This window comes from Dendroctonus ponderosae, unplaced genomic scaffold, assembly GCF_020466585.1.
Source record: "Dendroctonus ponderosae isolate FM_Combo_2020 unplaced genomic scaffold, Dpon_F_20191213v2 Dpon_F_20191213_3, whole genome shotgun sequence".
NCBI classification, from domain to species: domain Eukaryota; kingdom Metazoa; phylum Arthropoda; class Insecta; order Coleoptera; family Curculionidae; genus Dendroctonus; species Dendroctonus ponderosae.
The window spans coordinates 5,393,838-5,411,497 of NW_026018508.1; the positions used below are offsets into that span (position 1 = coordinate 5,393,838).

The following is a 17,660-nucleotide window of genomic DNA, read 5'->3' on the forward strand; positions in this document are numbered from 1 at the left end:
TCGTTCAGGAAACTGCCTCGCCCTTGACTCACCTACCCATTTTTCAATTGCAATTTCTAAGGTGTTAAGAAAGAAGTTTTGTTTCCACATTTTATAACTCGCAACTTGAAAGATATCTTTTCGAATTTCAAAAACTTCTCCAAAATATCTTTAGTATATGAAGGACGAATATTCTTTGTGCGATTGACTTTTCTGACTTTAGAATAAACTTAAAAACCGCGAACGTGTTCTAAATTCGTTTACTGCCAAGTATCAGGTTCTTCCTACAGTTATCCTGTTTAATGTGCTGATTTGTTACCTATGCTACTGAAGCAATTATACGTGCTACGCTATCAGCAACAAAATCTGCCAGAATATAATTCGGCATTTCCCGAAAGATAATAGCATGTTTAAGGAATTAATCTTGTAATGCGAAAACGCGTTCATTTTTGAACTGCAAAAAACCGCAAGAATTGCAAGCCTGATGGAATTATAACTGTGAAACCATAAATAGAACATTAACGTTATCTGGATTAAGGAATCAAACAAAGGTTGCATGAACCATAGAATGGTGTTAAATATAGCATTGTTATAATTGAAAACAGCAATAAACGTTGACTCATAACAGACGTTTGTATGCAGAGCAGGTTCGAAGCACTGGATTGTAATAAATTATAATGCATCTTTCATGGATCGCTTTGGCGACACAACTTCCGCATTGCCATGATGGAAACAGTGCTTTTAAACACAAGACCGGGTTTGTTATCTCGGCTTAGCTGTGACAAATGGAAATCGGGCTGAATTTATTACTACAATATTTTCAAAGTGAAAAAAATCAATCGAATTTATATGGAATTTTTGGAAGGAAAATTTATTTAAATTAGGCTCTCTTACTCTCTACATACTTGGAATTTGATGAAATTGAATAATGTATTGTAAATTTTTATCAAGTATTCCGCCCTTTGTGTTTGCCGTATCGTAATTCCGAAATTGATGTGCCAACTACAAAAGAAAATGATTAACATAGTGCTAAGACGCACTTTGGGCTGAATAATTATGTTACCTTACATGTATCGAGACCATTAAAAATCAATCGAGGGTAGTAAGAGCAGAATGGGATACTTAGCGTTTGAGGTTTAATACTGACCAGAAAATTGCAGGAAAAAATTGATTTTGATGTAATCCTAGCCTCGTCAATTATGCCTTCTTGTCAGGCTTAGAAATTAAATAAATATTTGGAAAAGCTCAAGTAAGAGAGCTAATTAAATAAGTGAATTTGGCCTCATTCTGTTCCAAAGGCGGGGCAAAACAGAGTGTATAGTTTTCCCAGAATTCAACAATATTTGATCAGTCGTTTAGTTGTTATCATCATGAATCATAATGAAAAAATGCAGGTAAAATGTGGGTAAAGAAAAAAAAGAAATGTATCATTATTTAAAAAATTGTGTTGCACGGTTTGGAAAACAAGCGTTGACGTTGTATTTCTATTTGCAGCATGCTGAAACAATTCACACTTCTATTGATCTGGATGAGGCTGCAAAAGAGGCATTCAGTTTTATACAATTCCAACTTCTTAGGCTGCTTTTCGTATCTACCTCTATTCTGATTGTTTGACTGAGAACATCAATTTCATTCTCACTTGTTCGATTTTGATTTTATATACATTTCAGAATAATATTAAGTATATGAACTGAACTAACCCGCTGACCCATAAAAATAATTTTTTTTGTGAACGCAGAATTTTTTTTTAAGTTGACCTATTTTTCAGATGAAATAAAAACTGTTTCCTCTTTAGATCGGGTTAGCTTTTTTTTGTTGAAAGTTGGAATGATTGTTGGTAGTAAAAATTAATTTTACAATAAGCTAAATTGAAACACATATGTACTCACAAGGGCAGAAAGACCGTGCGCCTTTTTCTTAGGAAATAAAGATAATTTATACTTAAGATAGATATATATTATATTTCCACCTGTCTGGTGATTATATCGTATAACTGCCAATTAATTGGTATTGATAAAGCAACTTCTGAACGGTTTCGGCCTAGCAAAGAAGCAGGGAAAGCAAAAAAGATCTTGTACACACTGAGAGAAAGAAAGATATTCGATGCTTTCCATGAAGATCAATCTGCTAACGCATTTAAAATGTCTTCTGAGTTTTATGTTCTGCGGGAGTGTCATCATCATCATCTATTAGTAAGCCGCTATTTCTTTCAATATCAGTGAAATAGATAATCAGCTCCATTAAAACATGTTTGTCGGGAGTAAAATTCAGGGTTTTGAGAAATTTGTTTATTAGGATGCTGCGCTCCGTTCTGACCCACCTTCCCCTGTATGCACAGTACAACATAGAAGCTTAATAGAGATGTCATTTCAGCTATTTCTGGAATTTGAGCAATATACTCATAAGTACAATATACTGCTTCAAGCATTTATAACACTCATAATCCTCTACTTTTTGAAAGACACGATTCGTAAACTTACAGTGTATGGTAAATTTGTTCATTTCTCTTTTTTTATCAAACTTGTAATCTGATCACGCTAATTATATGGAAAATGCATTTAGCAAACTTCTTCAATTATTATTAAAGTATAATAAAAAAGTATTTTCGTAACGAGACTTGATATGGATTGCGCCTCAGCATCTAATTTTTCTTCTTCTTTTATGTCCTGTTCTCATTCTGTGTTATTCACCACTTTTACTACTCTCATTTACTACCTAGGTACCTCAGAATAACTTACTATGAGACGTAGCTAATTTTACTTATCTATCTGTCAGTTTAGCTTTAATAGCTTCATCAAACTAGACGAGTTGCTTGCAACAAACCGCAAGCACAAACCTTTCTGAATCCGTCAATCAATTATTTACCACACTTTAATTGTTTGGGCCTGTTGGGGTCCAGATATATCGGGAAAGCAATTACATTGGTTTATGGTTTGTCTTACCTGATTTCTCTTGAAATCTTTTATCGAGCATTTTATAAGGGTAATTTATTATCAGAAGTTCTGTTACTCATTTGGTACACTTTTACAGTGACAAAATTATCAAAAATGCAATGCTTAAAAGTGTCCAAATTGAAAGCATTTCTAAATCAGTTCCTTTGCTCTATTAAAATAAAGAATAAATTCAGATAGCAAAGTACTTATCAAAATAGAGTAATTTATTTCATCATGCTAGCTTATCGGAAAAACATCTTTGGACCCGTTTAAGGTCTAGTTTAAGGCACGCGATTTCTGCATAAAATTGTCCGAGCAACAACCCGGAAGGAACTTTCAAAATAGGGTTTCTTTAAATTGGAATGGATAAATCAATCCAAACTCTTCCCAACAAACGGGTCAGTAAAATTAGCTGCAATTTGTAAATGTTAGGGTAAGTTATTTAAGGTTTACTTTGAGATTGTGAGATCTGGCGATTCAATATTTATTGTGTTAAATTATAATATACTAGTAATAGTAGAAAATATTTTTCCGATTCCCCACAGTTGCGGTTTTTGCTAATATCTTATCTCAAAAGTTTCACTTCACGTAGTCAATTATTAATTTAATGTTATCCCTTAGGAGCGCGTGTGACGCAATTTAACAACCATTTCTTGCAGGCAAATAGAATTTCCGATGTTTCGTTTTGATTAATTCATATCCTTTTAGGAGCGAGTGGGCTCACTTTCTAATTAATTTCCTTCATTAGCTGGATGCTGCTAGAGATCGTGGATTTATTTCAATTATATTAATTAAATCGGACATGAATAAGAACAGGTGATAATAGCTGCTAGTTGATCGCTTTTGGGTAATGTATACAGCTTAGGTCTGAATAGTTTTGTTTTCATTAAGGCATGAAATTAACTTAAAAACGTTTCCAACTGGACTGCGCGCTTGGTGTAAAAAGGACTTTTATTTGATGATTGATTTTAATTGATTCGTATTACATAACTTGTCATGTTATTTTGATGGGACTAAAAATGTCCTGATTTTCATACATTTCGGATCTCGACAAAGACGAGTCGAGATCCGAAAAGTTGATTAAGTTGTAATATAAAATTACCTTAAAACAGATTGGTAGCGACTGATTTCACTGATTTTTTTTGTGTTTTGGGGCATTGAATGGGCATTGGCATTGAATCGTATAAACGTTAACAAACTTGATTGTTATTAAACGATACTGGCTTCATAGAACTTTTAGTTTGCCTCTATTTAATTATTTAATTAATTGAAAACGAATTAAGTAAATATTTATTTAATGAGTTTACATAAAGAATTTCTTACTTCCAATAGCATAGACGCAAAAATAATCAAGTGTAAACATGTGAAACAACGTATATTTCAAAAACGTTAAAAAATGCCTGATGATGGATTTTACTGAACATTTAGAGAGGTATCTATCTATCCTCCTTAAGCGTCGAACGAAACTCCAAATCTGCAAAGAAATAGAATTGAATACTATTTTAACTTGTTACCGAATAGAATGCCAAATAATCTTTTGGATAGAGACGGTTGAGAGCTATTTTTGCCTATTTAGGTTTAATTGGAAAATCTTAAGCATTGCAGAGTTATATGCAAAAATGTGGAATTTTGCATGACGATATTCAAGAAGTTATATCTGAGTAACGCATCAAAATTTCTGAAGAGTCGCAAACAGCTTTTTGGTAGAACGCTTCAAAAAATGTCTGTGTTTCGACAGGTTTTTTTCAGAACTTCTATACAGACTCTTTTGGTTGTATTTAAATTTGTATAGTATATTTCTCGCGATGATTCCTCAACTTTTTATATTCCGATATTTTTAGGATAAAAAGACCATATAGGCATGGGACCCATGGCATGGCTTCACCTATCGAGCTACAAGGTGTTGATAAATTACTTTTAGTTTTTGTTTTTTCATATAATATCGATATTTAGACGAAACCTGTTATTTGGGTGTTTTGGAACATGAGAAATTTGCGTCGATTACTTTAAATCAACACATTTTTGTTTGCAAATTTTTAACACATTCGTCGATTCTTTCACATCAAAATGTATCCAAAACGTTTGTCCGTAGCGACTTTTGATAAGTAAGTTAAGTTCACGCATCTTCACTATGCACATATTCAAATATGCATTAAAGAAAAGGTACAGTTACTGTCCGAGTTTACGGTTAAACTTTCAAACCATTCTAATTCAGTTCATTTGTATCGTGTAATTAATAAAGACCTGTTTAAAAAAAAATGAAAATATTTTACTTTTTTACGTCAAAATGATAAAATAATTCATTTATTTGCTAAACATTGTGATACAATGATGCATGGAGAAGTTTATAGTATGCCGTCTTATGAATATTATAAATACTTATTAGAAACACCCGGTATATAGATTTCGAACGAAACTGTAACTTGTAAATGTGTTCTAATAAAAATCAGCTTTAAATCAATTTTATTCAAAATAATATTCGCGGATGAAAAGTTCTTCCAAATAGGAAGTTGCGAAGTACCTAATATTTTATTTAGAGGTTGATTTTAATATTTATGGATTTAAGGAATTATTTGTTACCAGTTGCGTAAAAATATGTCGGAAACTCGTGGATATAATTTTGGATTCATAGGAAAGATCGAAGTATAGTTTTCACGGATATAAAAGTCAATTAAGAAAAATATTGGATCCTTTACACAAAAAAAAACGTTATTTTATTAGCATCTTTAAAGATCTTCGATGTAACCAGAATTTTGGGCAATGTTTTCGTCGAGAACTAATGCCGGCGAAAAATTTTACTATTAAAGTTAGTTAAAAAAATTGCTAAAAAATGTTCCTAAAAAACCAAACCAATTAAGAAAAATGTAAAATACCTATAAGAAATCGCAAACTTAACGATGAAACTTAAGATAAAACGATAAATGATAAATCGTAGCGCTTCCACGTTATTTTACCAAAAATCCGCATTATTGTCCTGCAAGAACAATTAAGTAATTCTTTTTCAAATATTCCTCCACCGCACTTTGCACCGTTCTGTGAAAATTAGAATAGCTTGACATAAACATTTTACTCTCATCTCAACATATGCATTCAAACAGTCATTGCTTGCCATAAACAAGAGCTTGTAACATACATAATTGAAACTAGCGCCCATTTACTGTAGCCAAAACAAGTTCCAAGCTTCGCGATAGCTAAAATGACTCGGTTGATGGAAACTGAAATACTTCTGATATCTGGATTAATGTCTCAATTGATATTTGTTAATAATTTCTTGTTTTTTTTCAGGTTGGAAGCATTACACGATCGCCTCCTAACCGGGACAATGGCTCCGGGCCAAACTCCCCGGATCCAGAAAGTCGCGAAGTCGAAGCCGATCTTCTGGTCTCGCCGGCGTCAAGAAAGGACATGCCCGGATTCTTTAGAAAGCTCCTGCGACTTCTCAGGAAACTATGTAGTACTCATCAGTTTAAAAACGAACAAGTAGGTGTCGGTTAAATAACGAATTGCTCTAATGATTATTGTTCAATTTTGATGATGATACTAAAAGCGCACCGGTTATTTTTTTAATGATTGTAGACATTACTTCTGGGATTCACTGTATAATAAAGTCGATAAATATACCTACTATGGGAAATTGGAGACGTATAAGAGCAGTAAAAGTGGTCATAAAAGTGGTTGCATATTTTTAAAATATGACCTAGCGAATTCCTTTAGGACACCAGTCTAACAAATTGCAAACATAACTAACTCACACAAACATTTGAAGTTCCAGCTTTAATATACTTTTCAATTGAATTTATCGCCGTCCTAACTCCTCAAGTACTCAATAAATTAAGTGGTAAATGTTTTAAAGTAGTTACGAGAGTTCAGGTTTGTTGCACCAAGTTACGATCTATAACGCCCAGTTGGAGTAAATGTAACGGAAATCTGGTCAAATGGGTATCTAAACATTTTATCGTCAACTGCAAATCGAGCACTTTCTTCCAAACTCTATTTTATATACATCCAGGTGGTTAAATTAGACGAGCAATTTATTTACACGTTTGTTAAATAATGTTTTTGTGAGTAACAAAACCACAATTCAATCGACACTGAACCTGAAAATCAGTTCAAATATTTTTTTTATGTGCTTTCATGATTTACACAATTAAAACATTTTCTTATCATGAAAAAAACTATTCCATATTTCTTGAATATTATCTCCCATTTTCGATAACCTTATGCGAAAATGCACACATTTCACAGACTGAACATAAGAGCCTTCCTTCTTTAGGAATCCGTAATAAGAAACGTGAGAAACTTACTTTTTGTAAATGGCAAATTTTTTTAAATTTTTTGAGAAAGTTAGAATATTTAATAACGCTAATCCTGGTCATCAAAATGAAAAATTACAAGAAAAAAACGATTGAATCTATCCAGTTTTATTAGGACCGAATTCAACAAATTGCAAATTCTTTACATTCCGAGTTCACACAAACATTTCAAATTCCCGCTCAAGTATATCATTGAATCGAATTTATCCCCGTTCTAAATTAATTCGTAAATGTTTTAAAGTAGTTCCTAAAGTTCCGATTTGATATATTAAGCGGTCTATAACGTCAAGTCACGATTAAAGTATGCGAAACCTAGTCAATTGCACATGATTTTATTGTCATATGAAGATGTTTTTCAACAAAATGTATTTCATATACACGCGTGGTTAAACGAGGCGAGAAATGTACTCTGAAGTAAAATTATGCAGGCTAATTTTGCTAAGTTATCTTTTTTATGTGTGTTTAATGTAAATGTTGTTAGATTTATTTTACAGACTGAAAAACAATTTCGATTAGATACTGAACATAAAAATGTGCTCAAATAATTCATTGATGTCAATACATTTTCTGAATATGAAATTTTGTGGTTCCATTAACTTCAACATTCCTTATTAATTAGAATAATTGACGAGACCAAGATCTTTGTCAATAAACTAAAATACAAATGAAGAAAAATATAGAAAGGGGTTAAATGCAGTTTTTTGTATAGTAATTCATAGTATTAACTTTACTGATTGAAGAATTGTCAAAAAAAACTTAGGAGAAAGACAAAGTTTTTATTTCAGAAAGCGGAAAAATTACAATTAAATTAAATTACAACAATGCAATACGTCTATTACTTCTCACACAAATGTTTTGCTACACTTGATATATTTTACAATTAATGAATTTTGACTCAAGCTTTTATCCAAATTTTTTAGAGAATTTCTAAGAAACTTTATTATGCAACGGACCAGAAAAATTACATCTTTTTTGACATTGAGAAAACTTATTGCGTATATTATATACCTCTATGAATAGAAACAATAAGCTTTCTAAAAGTCTCTTTTCTTTCAGGTTGAAATGTTATACCAAAGATATTTTCTGAAAATGAATCAAAGCAATATGACGAATTTGATATCGCTGTTATTGCTTCTCTGCATCGGATTCATATTGCTTGGCGCTGTGGATTTTGTGCTGCCGCGAGTGGAGGATTTTCATTCCGCTTTTGAAGACTCACCCCGCTTAGATTATTTAGTTGCACTTATGTGTACTTCGGCTTGCTGTATTGCTGTATATGGCGGTAAGTTTATAGACAATATCTGTATTTTAGTTTCATTGAAATTTCATTGTATTCAATTTTATTCTGTATTTTGCAAAAATTTTAAATTTTACTTGCCTTAGACTGCTGAAGTTGAAAGGTTCAAAAAGTTTCTTTTATCACAAAAGCCCATATTGCTAAAAAAGTTCAGACTCTGTTGTTACATAGTTTATTTACGAAGAGTTTTGTGTCCGAAACTTCTAAATGATAGGGATTTTTCGCAGCTTGGAATAAGAAAAATTAATTGCTTTCGGCAGGATATCCTGCCTAAATTTATAATTATAATTTATTTACGTATTTATTTGAACACGTATTAATCTACAGGTTTATATTGGTGGCCCTAACAATTTACAGCTATTTACTAGACATTTTCTCATTCGCAAATTAGTGTTATTAACTTCGTTTAAATATACGTTATTAACTAGGTCACACATTCTACCCGGTTGAAGCATTGAAAAATCAATCGTTCTCTAATGAGAATTAGAATCTAATTGAAAAATTGTGGCTACAAAATGGCTTTCTAAAGCAAATTTAAAGTTAAATCCCATTGAAAGATAAACAAATAAAAAAAATTGTAAAAGAGCAGATTTTGTTTACTTTGAAGCATCTACTACAGACTATAAGATTTGATCAATTTTTAATTTTGCGTTTAATTTAAACTCACTGACAGTTTTATTTTATTGTGATTGCAATATAAAATACCCATAGAATTAACAAATTAAAAGCGTATTGACATCATGTACCACTTTATAATTATTGTGTGGAAAACCGCCGGATAATGTGGGTGTTTCCAACAAAGTGCTTAATACAGCATAATGATGCTGCCATTTTTGGTTATCAATTTAGGAATTAGAGAAGGGTCGCTTTAATTTAAATTATAATTAAATAATTCAATTTAATTAATCGAGGTTTGGAACAAGATAAATTTTGCTTTAACGCGTTTTCTGAACAGTTACGTACATACCATTTTACCAGCAATAAATGAATCAAACTTATATCAGTTCTACTAAATTTGATTTCCTATTTAATTAACTCGAATAATATTAATATATTTGTCTATTTAATAAAATTAGTTGCGTCCAAAGGCCTCTATAAAATACGGTACCGTCGTTCGGTGTAAAGTCGGACGATTTTTTCAACTTTTTCTTAGTAAAAAGTATAATTTTGAAAATAAAATTTCCAATAAAATAGTTTAGAGTCTTTCGTGTCTCCTTTGTCGAATTCCATAATAAAACAAATAAACTTTTTATTCCCCCCTGTTTTTTTTTGATAAAGGATAAAGGGTGTCAGCCTTGACCTCTATGTGTGAGATAAAGGCGGACGACCGTTTATTAAGCCAAAAAAATTAAGTTAAAAACGTTCTTAGCACCTAGTAAGAGGCGTATTCTTATTCTTGTTAAGTTTGTCTTCTTCTTATGAAATTAGGCACCATCCGCCATGTTTCTTCGTTTTTATCCTGTTTTTTTTTAACTTTTTCTGCCTTGTTGAATATCTTCAAGTGCCTTAGCGACGTTTTCTTCATTGTGGTTCTTAAAATTAATACCGATTTTTGTTTTATGCTCCCTAACCATGGTGTCTGCCTTCACTTCTAGAAAATGCCTTTTTTTACTAAAACGCATTTAAGACAAAGAATTATATTTTCTAATGAAATTGCCATGGCTTTACTAACAATAGAGCATATCAGAAAAATAACTCATTCGGATTTTTAATTTTTAGTGTGATTCTATTGTGTGCAACAATATCTTTAATAGTTTTCAAATTTCAGGAAAAAATACAATTCATAAAATCCTCACGACGTGTTTTACGGCGAATTTTTCCTGGGAAACTGTATACTACTAATGATACTAGCAACTTCACTGACGGGAATTTGAGGGTTGGGTACTTTTCTACACAGTTAATCAAATGATTGGCGAAATAATTGATTAATAACGGTCTGTCCGAGTCCGCCCCACAGTCCGACTTCACCCCGAATGGCCGGTCCCAAAATTATGAGAAAACTAACTAGGTACACTAAAAAATTCGACGACTAACCCATTCATGTAATTTTACAATATTTGTATAGAATTCCAATCAGGCTAAAAATTGGAAATGGAAATTGGAAATGGAAAAATTGGAAAAGATTAGAAATGGGAAATATATTTTTAAAATCAATTCTTAAAGACTCTCATAATGGCTTTCCTTAACTCACGTGGTAGTAAAAGTCTTCTTAATAGAAAATTAAGACCAAACTATATTGTTTATTCGGCGTGATTTCGTTTCGGTTGAATTTGCAGAAAACACCCTCAAATGTTAGCAAACAAACCGTTCTTGCGCACACAAACGCTTTTTTCGTATTTATTATAGCAAGAAAACTGATTTTTTTATGGATCCGGATTTAACACAAAATGCACTCCAATATCATTTGTTGTCACACAACGGTTCGTACGATAACAGCTCCGCATTAAGTACATATATGCAAAACATTCAAACACTAAACAACAGCAATATGAAATGAACGATGCGATAATGCGAAATGCTGCTTTAAATATGAATATAGCAATATTGTTCAACATCCAATAATTCCCCATGAAATCCGTTTAGTCACTAATTGAATCAATAGGATTGTATAACGAGTATAACAGTTTTCGTATTACTGCATTCAATGAAATTAGTTGTTTTAATCAATCAAGAATAAGAAATTTTGCGAAGTGGAATACTTTTAACTTGACTGCATAATTAGTATCAGGGTTGTTTATTGCAACATGCGGATTGGGACTAAAGTTTATATGTACAAACTGGCTGATTCAAAATTGGCTCATACATAAAAATAAGAAAAAATTCTGACACTAACTGAGATATTTGAAAAAAACTAAATCAGAAATTTGCCAACAGTGTTTTATTTATATTGCACCTCAAAATTTAGATTATTATTTTAGACGTAAATAGACAAATACAACATGTGAAATTAAAAAACAAATAGGAAAAAGATTGCATTTTTCTGATTGAATTGAAAATTCGTGCTTCTGTTCGTATGAAAAATATTAAAAATTTCAAATTAATTTTTTGAATTGAATTTCTAAAGGAATGATATAAACACCCGCATCACAGGTTTTCTCACAAATCTGCAAAACGCGTCATATAACTGATCAACTTTTCCCCAGAATCTTACTTCACAACATTAGTTTTCACTGCGTCAACTTTCGTTTTCTTCACCTGTCGCTTCCTCAGGAGAGTCAATTTGCTTGCAAGCAACAACATCGAGGCGTTCGTGCCTCTACGTGTGACTGATTTAGATTTAGAGGACGCAAAGTAAACTTTATGCATGTTTGACATTGTTATCCGTTTTGCCAGGTTTTGATAAAAAATTAGATCTTAGGAAAATAGCAATACTTCCAAATAAGCAATTCACGTAAATTTAATCCACATTCGCAGTCACATTTACTCATTTTAGGTCCACATTGCACACTATCTGACACTGTAAAAAATAAAGACAAAGTTTCCCAAACTGTTCTATAGATGTCGACTTTACAACTCGTTTATAACCAATTTGCTAGAGGAATTTTGGTCGATGAAAACACTTTTCTCTTGGACACTCTATGTAATCATCCATTCTATGAAATTCACCTTAGCATGTTTCACTCCGTTTTGCGGCAACCGTCGCAATCAATATACAAGCCCATGTTCATTCAATAGTAAAGGATCAATCCGCATGATTTTCGTTCCGGGTATCACATCAATCTGAACACAGATAGTTCGAAATAAATTTCCTCTGTAGCCCACGAGACCAGTATACTATTATCAGCACTGTTTTCGTTTGCAGTAAATTCTCATTTTCCTCTTTACTGTGAAACGCAATATTGTCTTTTCTGCTGCTACTGCTAGATTCGTTCCGGTTAGGAAAAGGACGACTGAGCATTGAAAAACATGACAAAACGTTATATAAAGAGTGTGCAAGATATTTGCAACTAATAATATGTTGTTATTTTGAAATCGTATTCTTATAAATAGTTAAAATTTGCAGACAAATTGAGACATTGAGACATGAATTGCTCAAAGCCGTGATCATGTTGCACACATTTTAAGATCAAGTTCTGTTTGTTTTTGGTTATAATTTACTTTGTCGTTAAGCACAACCTTAGAGGAAGCTTAAGAACGTTGTTTAACTTCTATTTTAGAAGCTCAGTTAATAATGACTAATAATATAATATCAGTTTCATAATTAGACATATATTTCAACATAAATTTAATAATTTTTCATTTCCCCCTTTTTGCTGGGGCTTTTTTGATTGACAGATATCGTTTGTGAGGAAATTTTTAAATTATTTTACAGAAAATTAGTTTTTTCCTTTCATTAACTACTATTACGAATATTAACTATTATAAATATTATCTTTTTACTTTGAAACTCTAACACAAACGTACTTCGTATTATAATCTTTATCTCTTATACCATTACTGTAGTAACCATATTGCTCTACATCGTTGCAGAATGTTCGATATTTGCTCCGCTTAAATCAAAGAGGTTTTGCGGAATTTTGTCATGCAAGGGACGTAGATAATTTGTCCCAAAACCCATATGTCAATTTCTGAAGAACACTTAGATTTGGGATTTAGGAACGCCTTAAATGTTCTTTTTATCTCTTAAATATATTTTATGGGTAAAAGACATGTTAGTATCAAATGGGGCCAGTAAAAGACGCCAAATAAATTGAAGTGAACAAAAAATTAAAAAAAAAACGGAACTTGGTTTAGTCACTTGAAATATTTGGACTTTGATAATTTGTAGAGCATGTATCCTAGCAGCTAATGTATGCTAAGTATCGAAGAAGGAAAAGAATTAACATTACTGGCAAATTAATTTTCAAAATACCCAATTGCAAGGAAAACTTTCCGCAAAAAAAATCAAGTGGCAATCAACGATAAAAAGAGACGGTCGATTATGGATTATCAAATGATTGCTGAATGATATCAATTCAAAAAGTCACTAACTTATCAAACGACCCTCGTAATTCTTGGCTTTACATATCGCAAAATAAAAGCTATAAATAAATTTACTAATCGATAATTTACTGCTTATAAGATTATATATTTACTGATTCAAATCAAATACTCGGACATTCATCGTCGTTATTGCTTTCTGTCCAGTCCTGTATAGAAAAACTTTCGCTTTTTGTGAAAAATTTCCGAAAACCCTACAACTTTAACGTTTCAACTTTTTTATCTGCCAAGCAAAAATAAAATAATATCACACATAATTTCATGATATAAAAAATGTGTGTAACTAACAGAGCACAAAATAGCAGGTTACGAGATATTCTCAGGTAAAAAAATGCTTTTCAGACAAAACTGTTCTATAAACTGAACTGAATTGACGCCAAGCTGAAAAAGATGGCTTTTACAACTTGATCTGGACAAATCTCTTTCTAATGTATAACTTCGTGCCTATTTTGAACGTGTCAGCAATTTTAATATTATGTTATAGCGCGTAATAAGTACCGAAAGAATCAATATCAAAACTAAACATACGAGTAATAGCAAAAATATAGTAACGCTGGCTGCGGAATTATAGTCCCCATTTTTAAATAATTTAGTTAAGCATCGATAGTATGGATTAGCTTGCAAAATGTATAACACTGATTTTTTTTGTTTCAGTTTTACTCACGTTTGTTTCCAAGCCTGCGATGAATGAAGTGTACTTGATTATTATATCCTATTTTATTTTATTTACCTTCGTAGTACTACAGGTAAGTCTAAGTATATGCTACGGGCTTCTTTTTAAGCGCTAAGTATCGACTAGTTTAGAATTTAAAGACTTTCCTGGCTTTCTGTATAAAAGTGGATTAATTTATTTTAGTTGCAATACACTTATTTAAATTACTTCAAATTGTATCCTCACAGTTTTGCACAGCAAACTGTCCAGTTGCCATTTGCTGATACTACAGTTCTCACAATGAAAAATTGAAAATGTTTCGCAAAAAACGATTTATGGTCAACAAAAAGTTCTCGCATTGAATACTTTACAAGCTTTACATTATTAATTTCGCTTGTTTTAAATGTACAATTAATCTCTGTTTGGTTCAAGCTTATAATACTCCAAACATCGTGTAATCTGCATGTTTAAAGCGAACAAATTTATAATCCAAAAGTTGGAATTACAAGCTGCTACAACGGCAGAAGTTTCGTTATATTAAAACTCAACACAACATTGCAAAGTTCGCATAACCACAACAATAGGCTCAAGCACGAAATCGCTTCTTCTGCAAGTTTTCAGTTCAAAAGTAAGCAAATTTAGTTCTTCAGCACTCACGTGATTCTTAATTGATTTGCGAATTTCCTCAAGCCTGCTAGTAAAAGTTGGCAAATTTAATCTACAACTAGTTGGTGCAATATGGATTGAAAACGGTAAACATCGCATAAATGTATAGTTGTAACATATCTCCTCGAATAAACGTCACATTCATTTATTCTTTGAGTGTTCATGTGAAAGTTTGCATAAAAGAAACAATCCATGTTGAATTAAAATACGATAATACCTAATAAAATCGATAAAATGTATGTGAAAAATATTTGTTTTGTATAAGAAAGCATGTGTTACATTAAGGATGAGATACATTGAAAACTTTCTATATTATTTCAACATGTTGCAGCCGAATCTTAAATAATCCAAAATAACCGTATTTATAATTTTATACCTTATATAGATAATTTATTGCATAATGATCGTAATATCGTTGCGTATAATGTACACATTGAACGGTTATACGTTTGATCTGAATAATGCGACAGTAAATGGAATATCTTGAAATTTTCAAAAATTTATAAAAACATCTGCTTCTACCGCATTTAGAGGGTTTTCATCAACGTTATCGCAGCGAATTCCGGGGTTTCCATTATTCTTCCCGCTTTTTTACGGTTTATTCTTGCTATAACAATGAAAAATATATTTTTCAGTTCAAGAGTCACGCTGTCTAAAAGTGTTATTTTTGCGTCTTTATCATGCAGATTGTAAAAAATATTATAATTTTTCTTTTAAAGTCAGTCGGTCGCTTCCAAACTAAATAAGTTAAATTAAAGAAAAAAAACTCGTACCATTATATTAAAATTAATTTAATTCCGCAAAGAAAATTTCCGCTGTGAAAATAAAAGTTGTACAAGGTGTTACAAATTTAATGAATTGGTGGTGTCGTTTTGATCGCTTTAAGAGATAGAGAGAGCCGATGAAATAGAGGAAACATTGCACAACTTGGTAAAAAAAAATGTGTTTAAAGGAAGTTAGAAAACCCGTTTAAGTTTTAAATTTTTGGAAACTTGTGATTCGTGGTTTTAAAATCCAAAATCACTTTGCTAAAACATTAAGTGGATTCGACTTTTCTAATTATATTTTTTCAGGATTTCTAAAGCCAATATTCAGCTCATTTTCCAGAAAATATAGTGACAAAGTTTCCATTGCTAGGTAATATCTAAGGAACTATTAGCGTCAATTTTAAGCTAGTATTTTTCAACGTCTCGCAAATGGACATTGTAATTACCTTATGAGTTGAAGAAAGAAAGTGTTCTAATACAATCTAAGGAAAAGACGAAAGTAAAGAATAACCAAGTATTTTGTTTGTCAAAATAAAAACAAAACGGAATTTCCAGCGATTTTTCTCGATTAATATTTTAGTAATATTTGAAATTGTTACTCAAATTCATCCTGTTAATTAGGTGATTTTTGTTACAGATCTGTATAGCCATTTTCTTTGGCAAAGGAAGACCGCTGATTGGTGCAGCATTTGCCGTAATATCGACATATTTAACTTATGCACTTATGCCGAATCGACTGAAAGATGCCGTTTTATCTGGAGCGATTTTAGCTGTGATTGAACTAGTATTATTGATTTATGTAGGACATTTAAGGAGATTCTCAGATGTAAGTATCCAGTATTACCAAAAGTGTGTTGATATTGAAAAAAATCAATCAAAAGTCGAGTGAAAAAATTAGACTAATATGAAAATGTAAAAAAAATATATCAATGAAAAAAATTGTCACATATAGTTAATTAGCAAAAATCATATATGGAACATTGATTTCAAAGGCTCTTTGAAATGTTGACGGTGGATGAATTTCTATATACGGATTAGGATGTGGAGCGACAGCTTATTCATGCGGAGAGAAGGTTTTTGTTTCCAAGTGAAACAAAAAATTATTTCGAATCATATGGGGTGTGTATATTATTATAAGTATCGGATAACAATAGAAGGTGATTCAAATTTGGCGTGATTAATTTACTTAACGACTTTCAATTTCTTCTCTTAGTTATCGTTTATATTAGAATCGTTAAAATATTTCACATTCGCAGTTAATCGTAATATTAAAATAATCATGAATAGTCTGTTGAAAAACTTTTGTTACAGCTAAGTTTTTGCAATTTTTTTAGATTGATTTAACATGACAATGAATTTCAAACAATCAATCACATCAACTCGTTAAATTTAAGTTGTCCTGATAGAATAAATGTGACAAAAAATATGCGACTACGTTACATTTTTTTGAAATACTGCTATTTTAAATCTGAGGGATTTTTATACTAAAGGAAGGGTATTTTGTGCATCAATTAAAATCATTACTGTTCTGAAGTCAATCGAGAATCTTATAGGATTCGATTACTCGGCTTTGCTCGAGCCTTTCACGTCGATCTACGTTGCATTACGCTATGAGATGAAGCCCCCAGTGGATAAAATAGTGATGAAATGGATAATTAAAATAAAACAGTAGAAGCGAATCTGGGCATGAAACAAGAAGTTCATAATGGCTGTTCTGCAGAATCTGCATATAATCAAACAAGTGACGACATCGAAGACGAAATCGATTAAGATGTAATCGCACATGAGCTCAATTTAAAAATACGATGTGAAACGAATTCAAATTATAAACACATTAAAAGGAAAGACGTTACCTGGTTATTCACAAAATATGGAGGTCACTACTGATAGAATACTGATAGAAAAACAGTGGCATTGATGTTTGATTTTTTCCAGAAAAATTTGCTAGGCATAATTTAGGTCAAATATATTTTTCTTCTTTTTTTGTTGCTTCTTGGTTGGAAACAGATTTGGTTGCCTTTAATATAAGCATAAATAACTAGGGCACATTTTATTATTTTCATACGTTTATTT

General features: G+C 31.6%; 1 protein-coding gene and 1 long non-coding RNA gene across 4 annotated transcripts in view; one reads left to right on the forward strand and one right to left on the reverse strand.

The window, feature by feature from the left end:
- The window catches only part of LOC109540307 (adenylate cyclase type 6), a 232,004-nt gene that overhangs the window by 144,757 nt on the left and 69,587 nt on the right, over positions 1-17,660 (forward strand). For both annotated transcript variants that reach the window (XM_048665026.1, XM_048665025.1), the window contains exons 7-10: positions 6,198-6,392; positions 8,282-8,507; positions 14,157-14,248; positions 16,225-16,413. In XM_048665026.1, coding sequence (XP_048520983.1) covers positions 6,198-6,392; positions 8,282-8,507; positions 14,157-14,248; positions 16,225-16,413 — 702 coding nt within the window. The remainder of the gene's footprint in view (positions 1-6,197; positions 6,393-8,281; positions 8,508-14,156; positions 14,249-16,224; positions 16,414-17,660) is intronic.
- The window catches only part of LOC125503896, a 309,807-nt gene that overhangs the window by 143,738 nt on the left and 148,409 nt on the right, over positions 1-17,660 (reverse strand). The window lies entirely within an intron of this gene.